We start from the raw sequence: 23,503 nt of genomic DNA, 5'->3' as shown, positions 1-23,503 counted from the left end.
CCATGTACATCAGACTAAACAGGACACACTGAGCCTTCTGAAGTGGAGGGAAAGGGCTTTCTTTAACAAAACCTCCCTGCTCCTATTCCATCCGCTGCTCCTTTCTGTCCCTTTCTTTACTTTTGTATTCCCATCTTCTCTTTTTTCCCTTCTCTTCTCTGTTTCCCTGTTCCTATTTCACCCCCTGGCCCTGCTCGGGGAGAGTACAGCCCCTTTTGTACCTATAAGCATAAAATGCTCTTGAAGATGGGGTGGCAGGTATCACTTAGAACAGATCGGCTGGCACACAGCGGCCAGCTGGCAGCTGCCTCGTAAACCCACTGCTGCGGTTCATCAAATAGCCAGTGCTGCAGCTGGACTCAACAGCAGCCAAACAGTTTAAAGACCAACAGTGCTGAAAGCTCTGCAATGCAAAGACAGGGCCGATGGAGCGCAGTGCTACGCAGTATCAGGTGACCGTGGCAGGAGCTGGAAGGGATTTTTTTTTTTTTTTTTCCTTCTTTCCATAAGTACATAGCCCTTGCCAGGTGCAGAAAGCTCTGCCAAAATCCCAAATTTGAATGATCAGTGGCCACCAGATTAATGCCTAAAACCTGCAGTCATAATTTATACAACACATTTAACAGAACTGGCTCAAATGTAAAAATAAAAATTATTTTTTTCAAACAGAAAAAAAAAAAAGGTAGAAAAAAGGGAGGGGGGAATCAAACCATACCGTTCCTGTTTCAGTGGTTTCAGCCTGAGTAAGTTTCTCATTAGGATTTTTTCTTGGCAGAGGAGGCTCTGCTGGCTTCTTTTCACAGACTCTTCGCTTCGTTGACATTTTGTTGGGACATTCTCCTCCCTCAGAAGATATTACACTAAGTTGCCTAGTCAAAACAAAAGAGTCATTAGGAGAAAAAGGGCATATTGTGGCAGTGCTAAGGCAAGACTGGGATGCAGCAGATTGGATTTATTCCCAGCTCTTCTGCCGAGTTCCCATGGCAGCCTCACTCACAGCTATGGGTGCTTGTACCACCTCTCTGAATGTTCATTGATGCCAGAAATATAGTTCCTAACAAAGGCTGTGGCAGGGCCTGGGCTCTTTGGTAAAGGCCTTTAGAGGCTTCATTGCAAGACAGGCATTTCAAAGCCAACCCCTGAGCTTCTCTGTTACATCAACAGTAGCTGGACAGCATCTATGGGTATGGCTATGAAAACTATTAAAGATTTCCAAGATTCCCAATGGCAACTGGGAATGCAAAGGGTTTATCTATCATGCAACTGGTAGCACTTTAGTGTTGTGTGGGTAAATATATACAGTGTTGTTACCTGAGAACCAGGGAGTTGCTTTCAGAAATTGGTTCAGTTCAGATTAAAAAGAGGACTGCAGGAATAGATGTTTGATCTTCTTTGCATGTTCTTTCACATTTATTTTCAAAAGGACATGTGCTTGTTTTAGCTGGAATAGAGTTAATTTTCTTCATAGTAGCTAGTATGGAACTATGTTTTGGATTTGTGCTGGAAACAGTGTCGATACAGTGTTGATAATACAGGAATGTTTTCGTTCCTGCTGAGCAGTGCTTACACAGAGTCCAGGCCTTTTCTGCCTCTCACCCCACCCCACCAGTGAGTGGGCTGGGGGTGCACAAGAAGCTGGGAGGGGACACAGCCAGGACAGCTGACCCCAACCGACCAAAGGGCTATTCCATACCACAGGACATCATGCTCAGCATATAAAGCTGGGGGAAGAAGAAGGAAGCAGGGGGGACGTTTGGAGTGATGGCGTTTGTCTTCCCAAGTAACCCTTACGCGTGATGGAGCCCTGCTTTCCTGGAGATGGCTGAACACCTGCCTGCCTGTGGGAAGTAGCAAATGAATTCCTTGTTTTGCTTTGCTTGCGTGCATGGCTTTTGCTTTACTTATTAAACTGTCTTTACCTCAACCCATGAGTTTTCTCACTTTTACTCTTCTGATTCTCTCCCCCATCCCACCGGGCGGGAGCGAGTGAATGGCTGTGCAGGGCTTAGTTGCCAGCTGGGGTTAAACCACGACAGGATACTAAACCAATTTATTTGTAAGAGGAAACTAAGGAAACTAAAGCCCAGACTGAGAAACAGTATGTGACTAACATCTTTCAGATGTGTTTCACCCCAGACACAGACTATAAACACATGATCCTCATGTTTACCTAAGAAACTGTTTGCGGACCTCATTTGTCACTGGTTCGTTATCTGCCAGATCGGTGTGGATGCTGAGGGTGTCTTCAGCTAACAGGACTTCTTCCTCCTCCAGCACTGCAAGACAAGATCACACCTCAGATTTTCTGCTGAGTAAAGCAGAAAGCATAGAAAAAGGTGGCTATACAAAGCATGAAAAACAATACCACAGCAGGAAAATCATAGTGCATAAACTCCCCCGTAGTTTTGCTTACATCCCTTCTGTGCATCACTTCTCCTAACTAAATTGCAAAGATATTGTGAGGCAGGTTGGCCGCCAGATGCATTTACATCACATTCCTTTAGTGCATCAGAAATGTTAAGCAGTAGTGTTATAGTTGGTTCTAGCTAAATTCACTTATAGGGCATGCTCTGGCATGATCTTGGGATGGGGGAGTCCTGTCAGGAACTACTGCAAGCCTATGCTGTTGCTAGAAGATGTCACGCATGTTCCTCTTTGCCTGTCTGGAGAGAAGCAGTGCTGCAATCAAAGAGTGTGGGAACACTGTCACACAAAGGAAACATTTACCGAAATGCTTTAATCTTGTATCATTTTATCAGAATCAAACCAAGCTGAAAAGTAACCCAAGATTAAAACATCATTTGAACTTTGCTATACGAAATAAACAACAACATATAAACAGAGAAAAAATACCGGACTCTAGGTAGCCCCTTTGATAGCAAGCCCAGTTTGTTCTTGGCTGCTCCATTTTCCTGCTGAGCTTGACCTTGCTAATTGTAAAATAAATTCCCAACTTTAAAATAATTTCTAACACAAGAGTTGCTTTTTTCTAGGACAAACCACATGAAATTTTGAAAGAAATTTGTGAAAACTTTTATCAATAATACAGACCTGGCCATAGACAATAATTTTCACGGTAGTGCAGAAAGGCAAATGCCAGGTTGTCATGAAGAAGCAGGGGACACTTTATACAGAGAAAATATCTGTAATCTGGTTGACAGAAAAAGGCATATTTTAAGAAAAAGCAAAGCAATACTGTACTTGTTGGTTCGTCCTCTTCAATGTCTTCATCAAGTGCGTAATTTCGTAGGAATTCTGCAAAGGCCTTGTTTTGTTTCAGAAGGTCTTGGTAAGATCCCATTTCAGAGATTTTGCCATCTACCAGGACAACTATATGGTCTACCTGAGGCAGGAAGCTGATGCCATGGGTCACCAGAATTCGGGTCTGGATAGGGAAACAGAAAAAACCCACAACTCTCAGTTGTCCCTGTGGGTGTGGGGACTAACACTACTCAGCAAGCCAAATACTACCACATTTTTGGGCCAGGGAGTGAATTATCATGTCAAAGTGAAATGCCAGGGGAAATACACTGTCCTTGTCAGCTTGGACATACGTACATGAACTTACTATGCTTCCTACTGCATGCTGATATAACCACAGAAGGAAGTAAACCAACTGAATTACCATTCCCCCTTTCCCTTATGCTGATTTTCTTTACAGCCCTTCCCTTTTGAGCTCTGAGATAACCTAAGATGATCGTAACAGGAGTAGAAGGGGAAGAAAAGAGATGGCAATTCAGTTGCATACTGCCAAATACCTGTGTAAAATCAGTAAGCTGTTACGACTTCCTCACCGCACTGCCTCCGAGTAACAACAAGCAACACTAAGCTGACAACCTTTACAAGTTTCTGCAAATGTCTTGTTTTTGGAGATCTCATAGTAGGGATTTTAAAAGACAGACCAGGTTTCTGCCTCTACATGTTCTGACTAGATCACATCACTTCTGGGCATGCCTAAATAGCAGCTCACGGCAGAGTCTGTGCTGTGGGGAAAAGGTGTCCACATTGCCAATTAAACACAGAAATTCAGGAATGATTCAGCACTCAAACCTTGGTGGTGAAATAGCTTTCCTGTTACCCATCAGTGTTTCTGAGTTTGTGTGCATTTTTAAAAGGATCTAAATGCCAGCTTACTTTTCCTTTAAGTATCCCATCTGGACCAATAACTTTGTCAAAGATGTGCTTTGCAACATGCGAGTCCACAGCAGAAAGAGGATCATCTAATAGGTAAATGTCAGAGTTGCTGTACGCTGCACGAGCGAGGCTCACTCGCTGCCTCTGGCCACCTGAGAGGTTGATGCCCTGAAGGGAAAGAAGAGAGAACAAAACATATCACACAACTTGGTTCCAACAACAGCTATGACTTTTTATGGCTCTCACCCAGTCAAACACATGGATGCTAAATTGACACACGAGGCGCTGAAGAGAATAACTCACTCCAAGTCAGAGACAGGAACAGAACGCCTCTAAATCTGTTTGTTCACTGCCAAACTTCCACTCACCCAGCAATCTGGAGACAGAATAAGCCTCTTGCTTAATAAGCTCCTAAAGGGAGCTGTTAAAACGCAAAACTATAAAAAGGAAGACCATCAACCAGGATGTAAAATGCAAACATTCAAAGCAGAGCTGCGGCACCTGGAACATCTTCCACATCTCTCATCTTACATACAAATCCACATATCCACCCCACTTCATGATATCATCTCAAATTTAGTGGCCTATGAAAAGAAAATCTTTGTTGCTAATCACAGATGTAAAAGTTTCTCATTAAAATGAGGTGTTAAGGGATGATCATATCACTTTTTCACTTGACACACACCATATGTTCCCTCCCTTTTTATCCCTACAGGAAAAGGAAGGACTTTAAGTATTCTGGTCAGATGCACCTTTACAATTGGACAGCAAATGGAGGATGCTCTGATCTGCCAGGGCTAGATGTGCAATTATGCATCACAGTACAAACACATGCTTAAAGTTAGGAACAAGTTTAAGTCTAACTGCCTTTCACAAAACTGCCCCGCATGTTTCAGTGTGGATTGTAGGAGGGGTGTCACTGTAAAGATCAAACCAAACCAAGTGCTGACTTTACAGCATTCTCTCTTTAGCTAGACAGAACAGGAATCACCAAGCGCTTCTGACTTGAAAAAAAAAAAAAATTACCTTCTCTCCTATCTCAGTCTGATCTCCTCCTGGCAGCACTTCCAGGTCAGTTTTTAAAGCACAGGCCTCCAGGACATTTTGGTATTTTTGTTCATTAGGAGCTTGGCCAAACAAAATGTTATCTTTCAGCGTGGCATTCTGGATCCAGGCTTGTTGAGGCACATAAGCAACAGAACCCTAGAAAAAGGAGGGAGAAAGGAAACCTCTGACTTGTACCAAGCAGCAATTCATGCTTACAACTCTGATTAAGATCTGCAGCACATACATATAGCTCCCGTTTGATATACATTCACATTATACATATGTGTGCTAATTGCTGATAAAGAGTTGATAGAATTAGGAAAGTAATTTCATATAACACAACTGAACAGGTGTGGGCAAACCCAAATAAACACGCAGACAAGCTGGCATAGGAGCAAACAGAATTCCCTCTCCAGCCTGAAGTACATTATAAGCAATGGCAGGCACAAGCAGCACATTTTCATACCATCATTAAATGCCATCGTAAACAATACCAACCTTCACAGCCACTTCTCCTTCCAGCTTTTCCATTTCACCCAGGAGAGCAGACACCAGAGAAGACTTCCCACAGCCAACATGGCCAACGATGGCAACCAAAGCACCACTGGGGACCAACAGATTTATACTGTGGAGGAAACAGGCTGGAAATTAATTAAACATTAGTTTACTAAAGACATTATGGGTCTTCAAACCAGGGCTGAAATACACAGTGGCAAATCAGCCTGTCCTCAGCCTGACTGGATATAGTAAGCATAGCTTGGTCACTGGTCTTCTCCTCCCTTTCTTGTGTACAATCAGCCGTAACCAGAACTGTAGGAGTAAATGGAAACCCAGCATTAATCTATCTTGTTGGTTGTTAAATCAGTAGAATTGGTAGCAAACCTTCTAAGACCCTTTGCTGTGTCATATCAGTCCATCAGCAAGTCAAACACGGTTAATAAGTGTTTTGAAAGCAGACAGTCTTCCAGAAGTCTTTTGGGTTTTGATTTTAAAACCAAGAGCAATTGTATGAAAGTAGTGAGTGAATACATCCCATCTAAAAATGTTCAAACCACTTTAGTACCATATTTCCAGTGCTAGTAAATAGGGTTCACAACAATAGAAGAAAACCAAAACCTTCCCAATTAAAATCCTTTACTGTTTTCCCCAGTACGTTCTTAAAGGCACTGCTTTAGGTCCTGGTTCTGAAGGTGAACCGATATGGAAATAACTGATGGACACAGCCTCTTTGCCATCAAAGTGTCTTTCACTAATGAAATCAAGCCAAACTTCTGTTTGCACAGATCCTGATGCAGAACTCGGGCTCTAATTCTTATGCAGATTCTTACCAAGCAGGTAGCTGATGTTTTGAACACTGCAAGAGGTTTTTTGTTTGTTTGTTTAAAAAAAAAAAAATTCAAACCAGAAAACTCAAAAGCACTGCAATTTTTTTTCATTATTCTTTTCCTCTAGCTGAGTTTTGCCTTACTGTTACTTTAGGAAGTCAATGGGTAATTTTTAGGCCCAGGTGGCTAGCAAGTTGAGCTGGAGATGCATGGTTCTTTCTGAAATAAACCCCAGAACACTGAAGTCAACCGGGCTGCAGATTTGGTTGCCTGAACCAAACTGGCTCTTTTGCACTCTAAGCCTCTTGCTTGCAGTTTATCCATGTATAACCTGTTAACATAATACACTCAGCACAGCAGCACGAGCTCCTTGGACTGCGAATTCTAAGAATACTTACCAGGTTTCTGGGATTTTGATCGGACAAAGCATAACATAAGGAAGTATATGCTTCCAGGCAAATTTTGTTTGTATTCATTCAAGATGGCAAATGAGCAAAACGTGCACCCCCATAGCGTGGAAATGGCCCACGTACAGCCACAGGGATGAGTCTGCTACAAGCTTCTTAAAAGGACAGACCACTCTTCGCATGCCCAAGTCCAAACCCAGACATCTCAACTGTCCTCATAATCCATCAGATCAATTTGATTTGTCCAATGCTTCAGTTAAAAAAAAAAAGTCTATTTAAGAAATTTACATAGCCTTTCTGTCCTTTAACAGGTAACTATTTTATGCTAGTCCCTGTGGTGTTAAAGCCTTATAGCACTGTTCTGTAAAGCCTAAATACCATGAGGCATGAGGATTAGCTTGATGTTTTAAAGGCGGAAGAGATGCACATACAGGATGTGTGGAAACAACCTTTTCCAGAAGTGAGCCTGCAGATATTACTAGACATCTTTCAAATGGAGCTCCCAGGAGCCAGAAACCAGGAAGCAGGTAGATGTTGTATTACAATTGCACAAAGAAATCTTACTCTTTCAAAGACGGCTTAAGCTCCTTTCCCCAGCTGAATGTCGCATTTGTTACACTGATGGCATTGCCTGTATGACAAAAACACAACAACAGAGAAGGCAGGAAATGTATTACGCAGAATAGTACGCCTGAAAGACTGGCAGACAGAGGAATCTTTATTTATGGGTGTTTCACATACACTGCAGTTCCCCTTTCTACTGGAATGGGCAGCACAGTCTCATGACTGTGGGTCACAAGACAGGCTTGTTCAGAGCAAAAATAATGGACTGCAGCTTAAGCTATAGACTGCGAGCCTAACAGACCTATGGAGCTGAAAAGCTGTCCTGCTTCACCGTGCCCCGGTGAGGCTAGTCTCAACATTCGCTGCTCAGAATCCCCATGCAACTGTTAGCACAACTTTACTTAAGAAACCACTTTCAAGTCAGCAGGAGACCACTCCATGCTGTTGACTTTGATGTATCAGTTTAAATTTGCCGCTGCGCAGCTTTTTGCTTGCCACACTAACAAGTTACAGACATGCAGGCTTTACCTCCTGGTGGGGTGGTGTATAACAGTAATCACACGACAGCCACACAGCCATCCCTCCTCCTCCTCTGTCTATGGCATCACACACAAGAGAAGTTTCAAACCACAGTATGACCAAAGTGCATTACATGAGGAAATGCTTTTTTTGAGACACCTGGTTTGCTCATTTGTTTTGGGATACCGTTTCCAACAGAAGAAATGAAAACTGTTTACAATGTTCCCGAGCATTTGTGCAGTGCGTAAGGTTTGAGCAGGTCTTGCTGTCCCTAGTCAGTGGATACACTTCATTATTCAGTGCTGTTAGCATCCAATACATTGCAGATGCAAACTCAGCCCCAGTAACTCAGCCTAAAGCTCAAAAATATAGCCAGAAACTTTTTATAATTTCCACATAGCCTGAACAACAAACACATACTTTTCAAAGCAGCAGCTTCTTTTTTTTTTAAAAAAAAGATTATTGTTATTTTCTTTTTGCTTTTTTTCATAAGTCAACCAGTGCAAAACAAATACAAGATGTTTGTTGTATTAGCATAGTTTAGAAAAAATAGTGATGTCTTTACCTGGTGCAATCAGTTTTGTTTCCACACAATTTGGATCAAGTTCATCATGACTCAGGAACTGCTGAATTCTCTTTAGGGAAACACTTGTCTAAGAAAAAAGCACAGCATTATTTTATCATTCTTTTAATGGGGACTTAATGCTCTTACTTCTGAAAAAGACAGCATGTAGAATGGCTTAAGCTTTCACCCCATGGGCTTCCTGAACAGTGACTCATTCTTTCCCTGCAATCAGTCTTATGCTGAAATTCAAGCTTTTAACTGTGAAATTTCTTAGACCAAGCTGAGTTCATCTGAGTGAAGCAAAATTCACACAGACAAGCTTACTCAGAAGATGTCAGGCTTTCCAATACAGGGCAGCAGTAGAGAAAGGATATTAGAAAGAAAACCAGCTAACAGGCAGATGCAAGGGATCTCTGCATTCCAGAAATCAGGTACATCTGCGGTTCTTTTCGTTCAAATTGTTCAAAACAACTTATGCACCAGGTCCTCCTTACCTGCGCAACGTTGCTAATGACTTGTGGAAGCATATTGAGGGGAAACTTTAAGATATTAAACAAGGAGAGGGAGACAAAAGCCTTTTCTGCATCCAGGATATTCTTCTCATCCACTGAGACATACACAGCAAATGTCGTCAATGCTACCTGAAAGCCAGAAAGTGAGTTTACTGCGAGACGTATGTAATATTTTGACATTTTAAAAAGCAGTCAAGCCTGATAGGCATCTTTGAAATAAAAGTATCAACAACAAAATTGGGCAAATTCTCTGTTTCTGACCTTTTCAACGTGCTTTAAGAATGACAAGTCACATGAACAAGTTGATACAAAAAAGGGCACGCAGAATAAAATAACTTTCAGATTACTAATGGCTACCTTTAGTTGAACTAGGAGATTCAAGAGGTGAACTACAGAACTTTGGTAAATAAAAACAAGAAGTGGTTATCTGGCTGTGGTTTGGCTGCATTTCCAACTCCACCCAACCAAATTTTCCCACTGTAAACTGCAGGCTAAGCAAACAAGACTTACTGATCTATAGGAAAGGGAGTAAAATCCAAGTTATTTGCTGATTTGCTGTATGACAGGGACCATCATCCACTGTGGAGGGACCCGCCTATGCAGTAAACTAACGGCGAGCAGGAACGGGAATGCGTATTTAAGGAAGTGCATTAACTTTAAGGAAACATGAAAGAGGCAGGATCTTGAGGCCGTTAAGAATATTTCTGCAGGGTTGGGCCTTTGATCTCGAGAACAGTTGGCTGGGAATATTTTTGACAGAGCACTTATCTGAATGTTTTTATTCACCAAAACCAAAACCCTTTCTTGCAAAAGGGATCACACTGCAATGAAGTGGAAAATAGAAGGAAAGAGAAAATTTGAGGAAAAAGCATTTCGGAATTGGCAAGGTATCATCTAGGCTTTATTTTTTACATTAAATCAATCTTTTTTTAGGTTGTAGAATAATTTAACAACTCCTTCTCCCACTAAAACAAGCAGAGCACTGTAACATGAAAGGTAGAAATGAGAGCTTAAGACAGACGTTGTCCTGACTGACTCAATTAAAATTTTTTTTGCTATTTTTGCTATTCACAAATATCTCTGAGGTTTCAATTTGTTATGGGAAGTACTTTGAAGTGGTTGGAAATTCTCCTGAGACAGCTATTCCCAGCTTCCACTGGCAGGCTTTATCAAGAAATACTTTAATACCGATTAACAAAAAGGCTCTAGAGAACAGGGAATTTTGCTTCAAAGCATGTGAATAATTTTTTTTAAAAGTATTTACATTTTATTCCTATGTACATTTATCAAGCAGAAAGCCTCACACTTATCCTTCAAGGATGTACTTGTACGGCTTAGAAAGTAATGCAAATTGAATTTACCAGGAATGGTGCGCTGATCCATGCAAAGGTGGACAAAGAATTAAGATAGGCAGATTTTTTCAAAACTCGTAGCTCATTCTTTCGTATCTCCAACACTTTTTCTGAAAATGATGGTTCCCAAGCATACAGCTTCAGCACCTTTATGCCACCCAGAATCTCATTCATTAATTTAATGCGGGAGTCTTTATATCGCATTTGTTCCACCTAGGTTATTGGTAAACACAGGAGACAGTGTCACAGGAATGACTAGAAGAGAGCTTTCAACATGTTGTCTCACAGCTGTGATGGTCCTTGGGCTATTTCTAAAGAGGATGCAAAAGGTAATTAAGGAAAGCCAGACTGTTATCAGTAAGCTTATTGTGCAAGTCTATACCTCCAAAGAAACCAGAAATCAAAGAAAATGGCTGAAAAGCAGAGTATAAAAGCTTTCCACTCATCTTCACTGTTAGGGGTTACATTTTCAAAACCACCTTAAAGAAAATTCAAGCACTTCACAAAAAATACTACCCTACTTCTTCCTTTGATTTCATCAGATTTTTTTCCTGATATGCATTGTTGTATTTCTTAGGACATCGCTTGAAAATTGTGGTTACTCCTAGTTTATTTTTTTCCTATATATTAGAATACTGTGCTTCATTCAGTTACTTTAAAAAAAAAAAAAATTAAAAAAAAAATCCCTGCTCAGCTGTATAGACAAAATGAAAAACTGCTTTGACAAACACACATGCACACCAAGTTATGCAGCTCTGAGCATCTTATAATGGGCAAGGGAGAAAAGGAATGTTAATACTAACATGTCAGCATCCAAGAGATTTAATGGGAAGTCTGGATGTCTCTTTAAGACACATAATACTACTACTCTGTTACTAAGGCTGTGCTTAAATGTCATAATTTATATTCGTTTTCCAACTCTTACCTTTTTTACATCAACAATTTTTTTTTTTTTTTTTTTTTTTAAGTCTTCCGAACAGTCACTGATAGGTTGCACAGCACAAGCCACTTATTAGATTTTTCTAGCACAAAGCCAGAGGGCACTATTATATTGGTTTTTTCAGCCTTCCTTGACTAGACATGACTAAGACTACAAAGAAAGCAATAAAGGATCCTTTTACCTTAAGATAATAATTCAAATTTAGCCCAGCTCAGTAGCAGTGAAAGTCAACACTGGCTATTAGCATAAAAAACAAGCTGCCAGGTTTCAGTTCCCATCTCTGAAAACAGTCATTCACAGCTTAAAGAACAGCATTTATTTGCCCTTTCTCTAGACACTCCTAGAAGAAGATACCAGGTGAAGGGATATGGAGACAAAGAAACTTCTTGCTAATCCCAGAAGCTGCTCCAGCAGTATGAAGAGCCACTGACTCAATGCCACACCTTTCCCTTAAATAGCATTCAATTCACTATGGGAAAACTGAGAGGATGTAGTTATTAAATATATCAGTACAACCTTACTCATAAGTAAATTGGTGCAAATGGCAGCTCATTAATGGCCAAGACTACCACCGATGCCTTCATTTCTCATAGCACAGCTGCCAATTCAGATAACGTCACCTTCTCTGCTGGTACCTTACCTGGAATGCTCTGGTTTTCATTGCTATTGCAGAATTAAATGGGATAAGTAAAACCATCACGGCAACTCCTGCCAGCACAGAAGGCCCTAAAGTCTTGAGTGAAAAAAAAAAGAAAAAAAAAAAAAAAGGTAAGTTATTGTTGTTGTACCCAGGTGCTGCTGTTCCCTATGGTGAGCATTAAAACAACAGTAGCTTATAGAAACGGAAATGAATGTTTTACATAGACAAGTTGAACTCCTCCCAGTGAAGTGTTCTGATTCCACAGAACAACTATGAGGAGGAGACAGAAAAATATGACAGCATCCACCTTGAGTTATTATTATTATGCTAGTATTGGTGATACTTCTGTGACTTACCTGTGAAGTGGTTCCCAGTGGGAGGGGAAAGTAAGTTTGAACTAATGCAAATACAGAGCTATTGAACAAATGTAGAAAGGGAACAAATAAGCCACACAGAAGGAATTTTTCCATTGACTTCTCTCTGACCTAGGGAACTGTAATTACTGAATTAACCCAGTACCCTCAATGTGAATAAAAGCATACAAACTGCTAGCTACCAGAGTTCAGCTTACCAGCGGAGCAGTAACTCATAAAGCTGCTGCAACTTAATGTCTTTCAAGTCTAAATCAATATGGTTATGTTGGTGCTACTGTTTTATGCAGTAAAACAGACTGATCGCATAGAATCATTTTAAGGATGAAAGCTAGTGCTCAAACTGAACGTGGAATAAACCAGAAACAACTTCACTGTAGCAAAGGAAAAATTATGGTTATTCCAGTTGAGATTTGTTTCATGTTGAGTTGCACAAAACTTCTATATATGGCATGGTATAATCTTTATACATGGCTTACATTTCCGAAGTGCAGGGTTTTTTTGTTTGGTTTGGTTTTTAAACCATTTCCCTCAAGCCCTCATTTGTATCAACTACTGGGAACACCGTGATGAGTCCAAGACCAATCCTATCAAAGCATGGTAGGGACAGAGGAGACATAAAGGCTATCTTTTGCTTCAAATGCCTTATCTTCCTACCAGCTGAACAAAATAATTAAGAGACTAATTGATTGTGTACACCAGTACAAGCTATTTTACTACAAGGCAGAACAATAAGTTTCTAAAAAAAACAGTGGTGGGTCAAATTAGCAAAAAAAATAATAAGCTTGCACATCATTTTGATGAATTCTGAAAAAACGTGACAATGTCTGTACCTGCCAGAGGAAATACAAAGCCAGAAATATCTGGAGTGGTGCAGACCACAACATGTTCAGGAAAGTCATGAGGTCCATGAAACGTTGGGCATCCACTGACATCAAGTTGACAATTTCTCCAACAGTAGATGAGCGCTTCGCTGAGTTTGTGATGACTAACGACTGAGAAATAAGAGAGATTCAGTGGATTCACAATCTTGATACGTATGGAGAAACACAGGGAAGAAATCCTCAATTATCAGCAAAACAAGACACTCCCCGAGAATGTGCTTCTCCAGCAAGAATAGAATAATTCATACCTACATCAATTCCTAATCTCCAAAGAACACGACTTCATGAAATGGTTTGCTTGTGAGCACCCCTATCTCAAGCAGTATGTAGCATTCTGAAGAAAACCTAGTTGCATCTAATCAACTCATAGCATAAACATGCTATTCTCCTGGATCCCTTTTCTGAATATTTAAAAGTGAATCAATATTTGCCTGTGATATGTCCAGTGACCTACTAGTACACCCACATTAAGTTGCTGATCACTAGAAAATTCTGTAAAGTATGATAGAGTTACTCCTAAAAACTCACCAAAAAACCAATCTTTTATTTTCCAGGAGGCTATTCTTCTCCAATATGCCTGCTCTTCCCTGAGTATTTGAGAACTGAGGCCACTTGCTTGGCTATACACTGGTGTTCCAGCCCATTAAATGCTTTCAGTCTTACCTTTCGGTATATCACTCCAGTGATCCCAGTTCTCAGCCTCATCCCAGTAACAAAGCAGTACTGGAAATGCTGGTGAAGTATGAGTGTCTGCAGCACAGCACAGATAAACATCAAAGCCGCAATCAAAAATCCCCACCAGGCTGGGGCATCTTTGTTCTTAATGAAGCCGATTAATACACTGTTTTTCAGAAGATTAGGGAAGGAAAAGGGAAAAGAAACAAAAATAAAAACCATGCAGCAAGTTTAATGGGACATAACACAGCTTCTCTCAACTATGGCATCCTGCCACATCCTCCCTCTAACCACAAAAAGTAAACAGCTCTCCAGGATGTAAGCTGAGTTACGATTTCAGTCAAACAACATTGCAAAGATACAACACCAAAACCTTAGGTTTTGCCAGTGAGAAAGTCCATTTGCAAATGAGCCTGTAGAAAATTAAATATGATGAGAAACTCCAGGTTTCCCCTGAGATCCAGCGTTTAAACACATGGCTCACTGTCTGAGCTCTGTTAGGCAGCCCCCCAGGGCAAGAGGTGAATGATAGGACACAGTAGGACAGTGTAGTAAAGCAGGGGAAACCAGCTTCTTATCCAATTCCTTTTCAAGCAGCCTGAGTGCTTCTGCCTGGGGTGTTTTCCCACAAAAAAGCTAGATTAAAAGACATTCTGCTGGATGGATGCATAAAGAGTTCTTCACTCCTACTTTTTTGGTAAAATGGTAGTACCATTAAACTGCCTATTTCATCTTATATTAACAAGCCATTTCTTACTACACATAGCGGCTCTCCCTGCGAGACCTGCACGCTGTCACGTAGCAAACAAGCAGAACAACATATGGCAATGGCCAGTGTTCTCAAAAATCACATTTGTGATTTCAGCCTACTGACCAGAGTATTGAATTGTCAAAATATGGGAGGAACAAAGATTTGACTCCATGGTTCAGATAACCAGCATGGGGAAAATACACCTGGAAACTAGAAATCAGGCCCCAAAGCCTTGCATTAGCAGCATGAACTTGCTACATCTTTCTTCTTCCAGTCCAGAGCGAGTCCTTCTGCACTCCACTGTTCATGCTGTAAGTGGACAGCTTCAGGAAAACCTCTTCCTCATAGTCCCAGCGTGGGATTCAGAAATCTTTTTAGAAACATAAAACTATCTTATATGCAACCTGCCAGACAGCCATGGCTTTTTCATTTTCTCTTAACACTAGCAGTGCCTTTTCCAAGACTGCAGGAATTTAGACTTGAGAAGAAATTCCCCATCATACGCCTTGAGATATCACTGACAACATATCCAGGAATTTATGCAAATTTGAGAAATTCCCAGAATAGATTATACTTAATGTGTTCTCAAAAGGAAGCCAGCTGCCTCCTCTTCACTAGGGACTCTGGAAGAAGACAGATTGTAAGCTATTAAATGTCACCATACTGGGTCGGACCCTCTTTTTAGCAAACTTCTGGGTATGTCACAAACCACCCACAGAACAACATGATCTCAGAACACAGCTCCACACTGATGTTATTTTAAGAGACACTCACATAGAAGCAGGGCCCTCTCTTCTCCCCTTCCCCACATCCACCTGTGGCCTCCATCCAAACATCCAAACTCCATTCCTCTCTCAAGCATTAACGGGACTATGTGCTTTTCCATTGATTTGGAAATCAAAAATAGTTGTTTGATATAAATGCTGGTATTTCCAGTGTTACTTTATTCTTAGTCAATTATTAGCTGGTGAAATTCTCACTTTAAGAATAATACTAACAGAGAAAAAAATGTGGGGATCATGCAAATTCCTTTATGGATCAGGCTGAGCAACTAGTCCCCCTGGAGATGGGAGGTACAGGTGTTCCTCATACAAGGAGACTTTGAGGACATACCACTTTTGTCCAGATATCTCTCTTTTTTTTTTTTTTTTTTTTAATAGAACCATAATTTTCTTTCACATGGAGATTTATTGCAACTGTGCCTCACACATTCTCATTGCTATGCACACCTAAGAACACATGAACTCAATCTAAATGGTCCAAAATCTTTCCCGGACGGCAGCGGCATGGCCAAGGCACCACATACTTAAGCATGACACTTCATTTGTATATAAAGTCATGCTACAGCCGTGGCCACCACCAACACATGTGGGTATCAGATGTATAGAGACTACTGGATCCAGCAAGCAGTGCTTCACTTTGATTTCACAAATAATCCTTTAGAAATGGGGAGAAATTGCTTTGGATTGCTGCATGGAGCAACAGGTAATTTGTAATTCAAAGCTGTCTATTGGTGATGGGTGATTTATGAATCTTGCATTTCAGTGAAGCTTGCCCAATTTACAGCTTAGTCCACAATAAAGAACTCCTGTCTTATGGCATTTTAGTGGGAAGGTGGGGGAGCATACACATGCAGCACTGTGAGGGAAACTAGCTATGCATTTAAAAAATAAATAGTCCGTGCCAAAGCCAGGCCTCCATAGGGACTGCACATAGAAACTACTCACACAGTAAACCAACCTTAACAGCTGAGGGTTGACGAAAGAAAGTAGGTCTTGTATCAGCTTGAAGAAGGAGCCAATTAAGAAGTATGGCCCAAAGGTCCTCAACAAAGCTTTGAGAAAGGAAGGCTTTCTATTGTGCTTCTTGTCTCTGATCAGAACTTCTGCTTCCTCTGCACCATCACCAACATGATTCAGCACATGGTTAGATTTCTTCATATATGTCACATCTTCTTTCCTAGAGGAATGAAACGCAATTAGAGACAACTGATAACAAGAATGTCATTGCTGTATGTGTACAGCATTGCAGTAACATCTAAAAGTGTGCTCCTTTCTTTGCTCTGCTACTGATCAACAGCAAGACTTTCAACAAGATCTAGATGCACTCGGGGATAGGCCACTCTTGTGTAATGAGTCTTGTTTTCTTTTCTTTTTCTGCAGTACTTATGAGGTGTACTCCACAGGCCAGAAAAATCAATCACCATGGCATGAGAACGGGGCCCAAAGGAGTAGGAGATGAAGGCTTGACTTCCTTTGGCAGAGGACAGAGTCGACCTTGACTCTCCAATTTCTTGTAAAGGAATCCTCTAACAGTTGCTATTTACATACCATAAAAGACACCCTCACCTAGTCCTCCTGAGACTGTACTAGTTATTCAATTAGTAGCTGTACTAAACCTTTAACCTTATCTGATCGCACAGCTGCGAAGTAGTCTGAATCGATCCAGGGAGACAGGCACTGAATCACACACCAAGCTAAGAGAGGAAGCAGGCACAGCCCTCTCAAAATAGAGAGTTTTACCTTCCTGGAAACTTGAAAGAGTACAAACCATAGCACCCCCAAAGCTGAGCCATCTCTGAGATCCGGGCCGCAGCTGTCCGAGGTTCTTCCAGGACAGAAATTTTGGGTTTAGGTGCCTACATTTTACTCAGATCACAATTTAAGCATTTAAACCCTGTTTGGCTGTATCCTTTTCTTACTTTGTGCCTCTCTTTCTCCATCTGCAAAATAAGCCAACAAAAGTGACCTCTTCTGCAAAGCTCTTTGAGACTGACTGATGAAAAATGGACCCAACAGGTCTGTGCTGCTCTCCAGGGCTCTAGGTGGGTTTTCTAGAAGCACCTCTGGGGTTTAGGTGCCTGACTTCTGTTGCCCATCAATAAAGAGGAGGTGCTCTGGGAAATGATTTCCTCCATGAATTTCCTCTCAAAAAGCAGCCTGGCAGCTTTTCTACCAGAAAATACTGAATTGCTGTTGTTTCTTGGGGGCTATGGGACCTAGAGAACAATTTCCTGAATGTCAGCCAGGAAGGTTAAGTTCAGGTGGAGCAGGGAGAAGGAAATTAGTCCGGGGGCACATAAGCCTTATAAGAAGGGACAGATGGAAGAGAGACCCTAGAAATAGTGAAGACTTACAAGAAGGCATTTGAAAAATAACTTGTAAGTACTACCAAGTGAGGTTCGATTTATGATTCTTCACAAAGAGTGTGCAGATTTTTTGGAGCTGGCTGGCTGCAGAGTCTAATAATTCCAACAGCCTGTGACCGTTCAAAATGATCGCTGTGGCTAACAGTCCACAGGTAGAAACTTGTTCACATCCTTTCAAACAAAGGCATGTGCAAATCCCAATTTCTTTGCAATAAAGTTTGAGGGCAGGGGGAGAACCGAAACCAGACAATTTATTCCCCCCCCAGACAAGAACAAACAGTGTTGTCTTTGTCCTTCCAGATCAAACCTGGAGAGTTTATGAGCAAAGACTTATTTTTCTGGCAACCAGGCTGTTAAACTCATTGAAGGATTTGAAAAACCAAGACTACTTGCCCCTGGCTTTGTGCTATTAAAAATGTTTATTACAGTGAGCTAACAGCAACGCAATAGTTCTCTTGCCGCAAAAAATCCCAAAGGGAGAAAATGCACTTCTAGTATTTACTATGGGTAGCTAGGTGAGGTCAGGTTTTTCAGCAGTGTGTGGGACTGCTCACACCCAGTTTTTTATCAAAGAAAAAGCATGTGCCTGGTTTCCATTATTTATAGCAGGGTAGATAACAGTTGCTGCTTATCTCATGGGAAAACACATAGCTTTCTCAATGGTGATGACAAGGCCCTGCATCTTCAATTTGTCTTCATAAGTATAGTCTCTAAAATCAGAAGCTAACTAAAAATGAGGCAAAACAGATTCCAGCTCTCTCTTCTCCATCCAGCACAGCTCTTCCTTTCTCAGAAGCAACTGCACTTCTCAGTAAAGTGAGTGAGTAGAGACTTCAGCCATACATGCAAAGAGAGCAAAAGCAAAGGAAAAAACACTCTTTGCATGCTTTATTATCTATAATAACAACTTAAATACACACTGATCTCTCCTGTAACTCATTAGTAGAAATTAATTATTAGCAATTATTTAACAGTAATTCATAAGACAGCTGTGAAGCAAAATGTAAAAAAGGTTTTATAGGTTTAGGAACAATAGAAATGTGATAATCATTACCATAAAAGAAGTTTAAAGCTTTAGCTATGCCAGAGTTGCAACTGATGATGTTTTTTAAAATAAATTACTACTATATACACTACAAATATTCTCCACGACACTTTCAACACATGTACAACTTGACACAGCATTTTTAATGTCATAAAAGCTTGCTCAGAGCAGATAAAATGACAAGAGTTAGAAAAAAAAAAAAAGTATTTACAAGGGCTCCCAAGCAACTGCCACTAATGTTATTTGACATGAAGTAATTGAAAATGCCTACTTATAATTGAAGAATAAGCAGAGTCACGAAGCTTTTAGAGTTATGTGAAACCCAGCAATCTGGAGTACAGTGATTTGCTTTGTTTTTGCTCTTTTCCGCACCTTAGAATCATTAATATAGTTGCCACAAAATTTTACCTGAGCGAAATACAAGCCAGAATTTATGGTTAAATTCATTGCCAACTGGCCCCAGTTTGTATGAATAATTTCCAAAATGCAATGAATCCCATGACAAAACTCCAGGCACGGTTTCTGGTTTCCTAGCAAAAGTTTTCCTGGACCCTAGGCACTTCTGCACAATGGCTGTGCTCTTACTATGTAAAAGCCTGGGGGAGTAAGATTTATGTCTGTGCAAAAAGACCAGAACCCAGACAATGCACATTATACCACACCATAAAAATAGAGACATTAAGAATATAAAAAAAAACCCAAAGTAAAACCACAACGCATATACACACAGAGCACTAGTGGACAAGCTGCTCGTGTTAGTGCTGGAAAGCTTTCAAATTTTAGCTGCGAAGTGGAACTGTCCACATCATATTTAGCCTTGCCAAGAACCTTACAACTCTCTCCTAATATTATCACATAATAGGGTCTTTCCAATTTGGCAAGGATATGCACAGAAGAGAACAGAGGAAAGCCTCCACATGGAGAAGAAATCTCCACAATGAAAGGAAATGGAAGTGCAGGCCTCCTCCTTATTGACATTTTTCATTTGAAACACACTATTATCACATCTCTTTGTTTAGAAACATTTTGGACCCTAACCAGTGGGAGAAGGAAATACAGTTGCACAATAGATAATTTCTTACGATTAGATTAGGATAGAACATGCAATAAAAAGGATATCCTCTCCAGCATGGATGTAACTATATGCAAGTTCTGACCCTCATCCCATTTCCATCAGAGACTAATGAGAATTTTGCTGCTAGCTTGCTAGGCAACAGGAATAGGGTCTCAGCTCTTTAAGTGGGATATCTCTTCCTCTCCTGCCTTTTGCATGTTTTGAGTTTCATATCTTTACTGCTAGGAAGTGAAGAGTTGCTCACTGCTAAGAGCCTTAAGGCTAAAAATAGTGTCAGGCCAAAAAACTCATCGTGGGGATGATAAGGAATTCCTTTTGGTTTATGGTGCCTAGAAGTTGTGCTCTAACATGCCTAGGAGGGATGCAATTATGGAGTTAGACATCTACCAGCTCAGTGATGAAAGTTGTTCATTTTCCACAACCAACTCAATCCCTTCTGCTTACACATCTTCAGCCCTTCTCCACATGGTAAAGGGCACTACCTGCCCATGTAGATTTTAAGCACCTAGTTAAAAAGTGTGTCAGTGGTACACAAGCCCGAGAGGGCTCCTTCTTGCCTCTGCCTAGACATAGTAAAATAAGCAAATTTGACTGTTAATATGAGGTATAATAAGAGGTAGGTGCCATTTTTAGTTGGCTCATTTTCAGTGATGAGCAGCTTATTAATGTTGAAACGACCCAGATCAATCTCTGTTTGCAGACTTGTTCATATACTTACTGTTTGCACTCTGCTTTTTCTTTGTCCCACTCTTTACTCAGTTGTTGCACAATAATTTTTGAAGTATCATCTTCATTCAGCGACCACAAATCTTTATCTTCGAGGGGCCTTTTGTACCCAAGAATTGCCATGCTGCACATACAGAGAAAAACAGTCCAATTCAGTTTGGCTAATAGTACTTAAAGCATTGCTAGTAACTCTGGGACTATTAAGCTAACGAAAGCAAGAAGATACATCTCCACGAAAGGGTGATAATCATACCTCCATCTCCCTTTGTTTCTTATATTGATGTTTGCAATTAAGGAAAGGACATTATGTAGTTTTGATTACATGTATTTTATTGAAAACATCACTTCAGAAAAAAAAGGACAATAAAAAACAACTACCAGAAATATTTGAATGAAACTGTGGTGTTAAATGAAAACAGTGAAGCTTTAGAAGTGAAAATAACTAAGTCTATCTCGAATGACTGTCAGAGGTGAACAAAATGCAAACGTGAAGCTCACATAAGTTAAAGGAAAATCAGATTTCTCTGAAAACTACAGTTCCTCGACTGTAAGACGCATTTTGTCAAGGGATACAAACACCTAGTTGCCAAGAATCTTGATGGGGAAGCTGGACATTCAAAACTCTGAAAGTTTAGAAAGATCTCACCCTCTCACTAGAAAGAACTTTACAGGGCTATTGCCAGGACAATAAGGTTACATGCATGGAAGAATGAAGATCTCAACACCCTCAACCACTGTGGAAAAACTGGGTCTTAACATGACCTTTGACAGCTGTTCCACTACTTTATTATGGAGTAGTAGTAAGCCCAATCTCAAGTTTGCATCTTTAATACACATGCCTTTTGACAGCAGTATCAGTTGGTGGTAATCATTTGTATACATAACCCAGTTTACTTGCCCTCTTGCATGGAAAATGTCCTTATAAAAAAGCATTCACCCATGAACCTCAACAGGAAATAAAATGCATCCTCAGGTGGGTGAAAGTTTGCCACAATTAATCTTGTGGAACACAGTCTTACATCTTGGTTTAGGTTATACTCCAGCATGCGGTAAGGACAACCAGGCTGTATACCCCATTAGTTATGCCACAATTGTTGCCACTACTCTTCAGAGAAGGAGTCTGGGCAGTACGAGCATTCTGAAAGCTCTGTTTCTAAAAAAGCTCTGTTTCTGTTTCTAAAAAGGTGAATGCTAGAAGGGCTGACACCACTGTGGATGAAAGAGCATCCAACATCAACCACTTACAGAGGAAAAATCTCTGTATTGCTAACTATGTGCAACATATATCACAAGTAGAGTTTGGGGTTGTCAGCTGTCCAACAGCTTGAAAAGAGAAGCTCACCTTGTAAACCACCAAAATGTCAATCTTGACAGGAAGCCTGAAGTTAACTCTGGACATGGATTCTATAGTAAAGTCATGGGGGGGAAAAAACCAAAATAAATAAAGGAAGACATTTACCATTACTTTAATAAGAAGACAGACTATTTTGATCAGTTTTGGTATATTATATGGTATATTACATGTATATACCTATGTCCTAATGAGACATAAAATTGATTTCTTTCATTTCCCATGTCATGCAGAACTCTTTTTTTATCTTAAAAATTGCTTCATATACTGCCTTTAAATCACACTTACATAAAGTGAAATGTCATTCTATAGTTTCCGAAATGTTCATTTTAAGAAATGAACTCAACTGCTCTCTCAGCTTGATTCAAACATAAATCCAATTATAGAGACCATTTTATGAATTGGAGAAGAAATTTAACCTGTGACACCACTAATATCTTCTGTTATTAATGTTTTTCCATATCTATTCTCAACACATATAAAACTCGTTTATTAAGGTAACCCTTATAGACTTTAGCTAACTCTGAATGTTAAGCAAGTAGACCACCATCTCCACAAAAAACACTCTTGAAATAATTAATATTACACTTCAATGTTCATAAGTGTAATTTAAACTGCTGTGAAGCAGCAAGTAGGAGAGCTGCTTTCACTACATAGCTTCCAGTCATTACTGATGGCACACATAATGGAAAAAGGCTTCAAACCCCGATATTACTCTCCATACCCAGTGTTTTGTAAGGGGGTCACTAACTACTCCAATCTCAATGACAATCCAAAGCTGTTTTCAATGACAAATATTCTCAGTGGAAATCTCAAAACATAATATAGTCTTTAAAATGCAAATAAAGCAAAGTAAAAATACTTACAGCATCTGTATTAACAGGGGAAAAAAATGGAGGCTTTTCTTTAAAACATGAAAGGATCAACTCAATGATTATCAAAGCAAAGTAGATGTAAAACGTGGTAAACCTGAACCTTTCATTTACATGGCCCTAGAGGGAAAAAGAAACACAGTCAATTATTGTTTTTATTGTACTTCCCAGCCTCCCCCAACACACACACACTCTCTCTCTCTCTGAATTTTTCACAGCTTCTTTTGGCAATTCCTTTCTTCCTCTACAGCTGAATACTGCAAAGTAGTTGCTAGCAGGAATTATCTTACAAAAGTATGCATGTACTCTGTAAAGTGCCTAAGCACATGCTTATCTCCAAGCTTTTCATTAAATTATGTCAAGTTCAAAGTGCTTATACATCTTCACTGCATGCAGACACCCTCTGGAGTCAGGGCTACATGACATCCTTTTAAATTACCTCCAGGGGTTCTTGCAAGATCACATCTTAAGCATAGGAATTGTCAACCCAGATCAGAGAACATCCACTTACTTTAGTATCTTGTCACTGACAAGCAGTCAGTGTTAAATACTTTCAGAAGAAGCTGCAAAAAACCACTGTATTGCATAATAACAGTTCCA

At 40.2% G+C, this 23,503-nt stretch overlaps 1 protein-coding gene across 1 annotated transcript in view; it reads right to left on the bottom strand.

The window, feature by feature from the left end:
• ABCC3 (ATP binding cassette subfamily C member 3) overlaps positions 1-23,503 on the bottom strand; it is a 50,473-nt gene that overhangs the window by 9,032 nt on the left and 17,938 nt on the right. The window contains exons 5-21 of the mRNA XM_075518740.1: positions 22,898-23,023; positions 22,023-22,084; positions 20,673-20,804; positions 16,427-16,645; positions 13,924-14,101; positions 13,210-13,371; positions 12,006-12,098; positions 10,435-10,638; positions 9,056-9,202; positions 8,562-8,649; positions 7,478-7,544; positions 5,680-5,806; positions 5,161-5,337; positions 4,135-4,302; positions 3,202-3,385; positions 2,171-2,276; positions 716-869 (exon numbers count right to left, since the gene is read on the bottom strand). Coding sequence (XP_075374855.1) covers positions 716-869; positions 2,171-2,276; positions 3,202-3,385; positions 4,135-4,302; positions 5,161-5,337; positions 5,680-5,806; positions 7,478-7,544; positions 8,562-8,649; positions 9,056-9,202; positions 10,435-10,638; positions 12,006-12,098; positions 13,210-13,371; positions 13,924-14,101; positions 16,427-16,645; positions 20,673-20,804; positions 22,023-22,084; positions 22,898-23,023 — 2,394 coding nt within the window. The remainder of the gene's footprint in view (positions 1-715; positions 870-2,170; positions 2,277-3,201; positions 3,386-4,134; positions 4,303-5,160; positions 5,338-5,679; positions 5,807-7,477; positions 7,545-8,561; positions 8,650-9,055; positions 9,203-10,434; positions 10,639-12,005; positions 12,099-13,209; positions 13,372-13,923; positions 14,102-16,426; positions 16,646-20,672; positions 20,805-22,022; positions 22,085-22,897; positions 23,024-23,503) is intronic.

This window comes from Mycteria americana, chromosome 16 (assembly GCF_035582795.1).
Source record: "Mycteria americana isolate JAX WOST 10 ecotype Jacksonville Zoo and Gardens chromosome 16, USCA_MyAme_1.0, whole genome shotgun sequence".
NCBI lineage: Eukaryota > Metazoa > Chordata > Aves > Ciconiiformes > Ciconiidae > Mycteria > Mycteria americana.
Note: the sequence above shows the minus strand (reverse complement) of the source record. Positions and strands in the feature narration are given on the sequence as shown.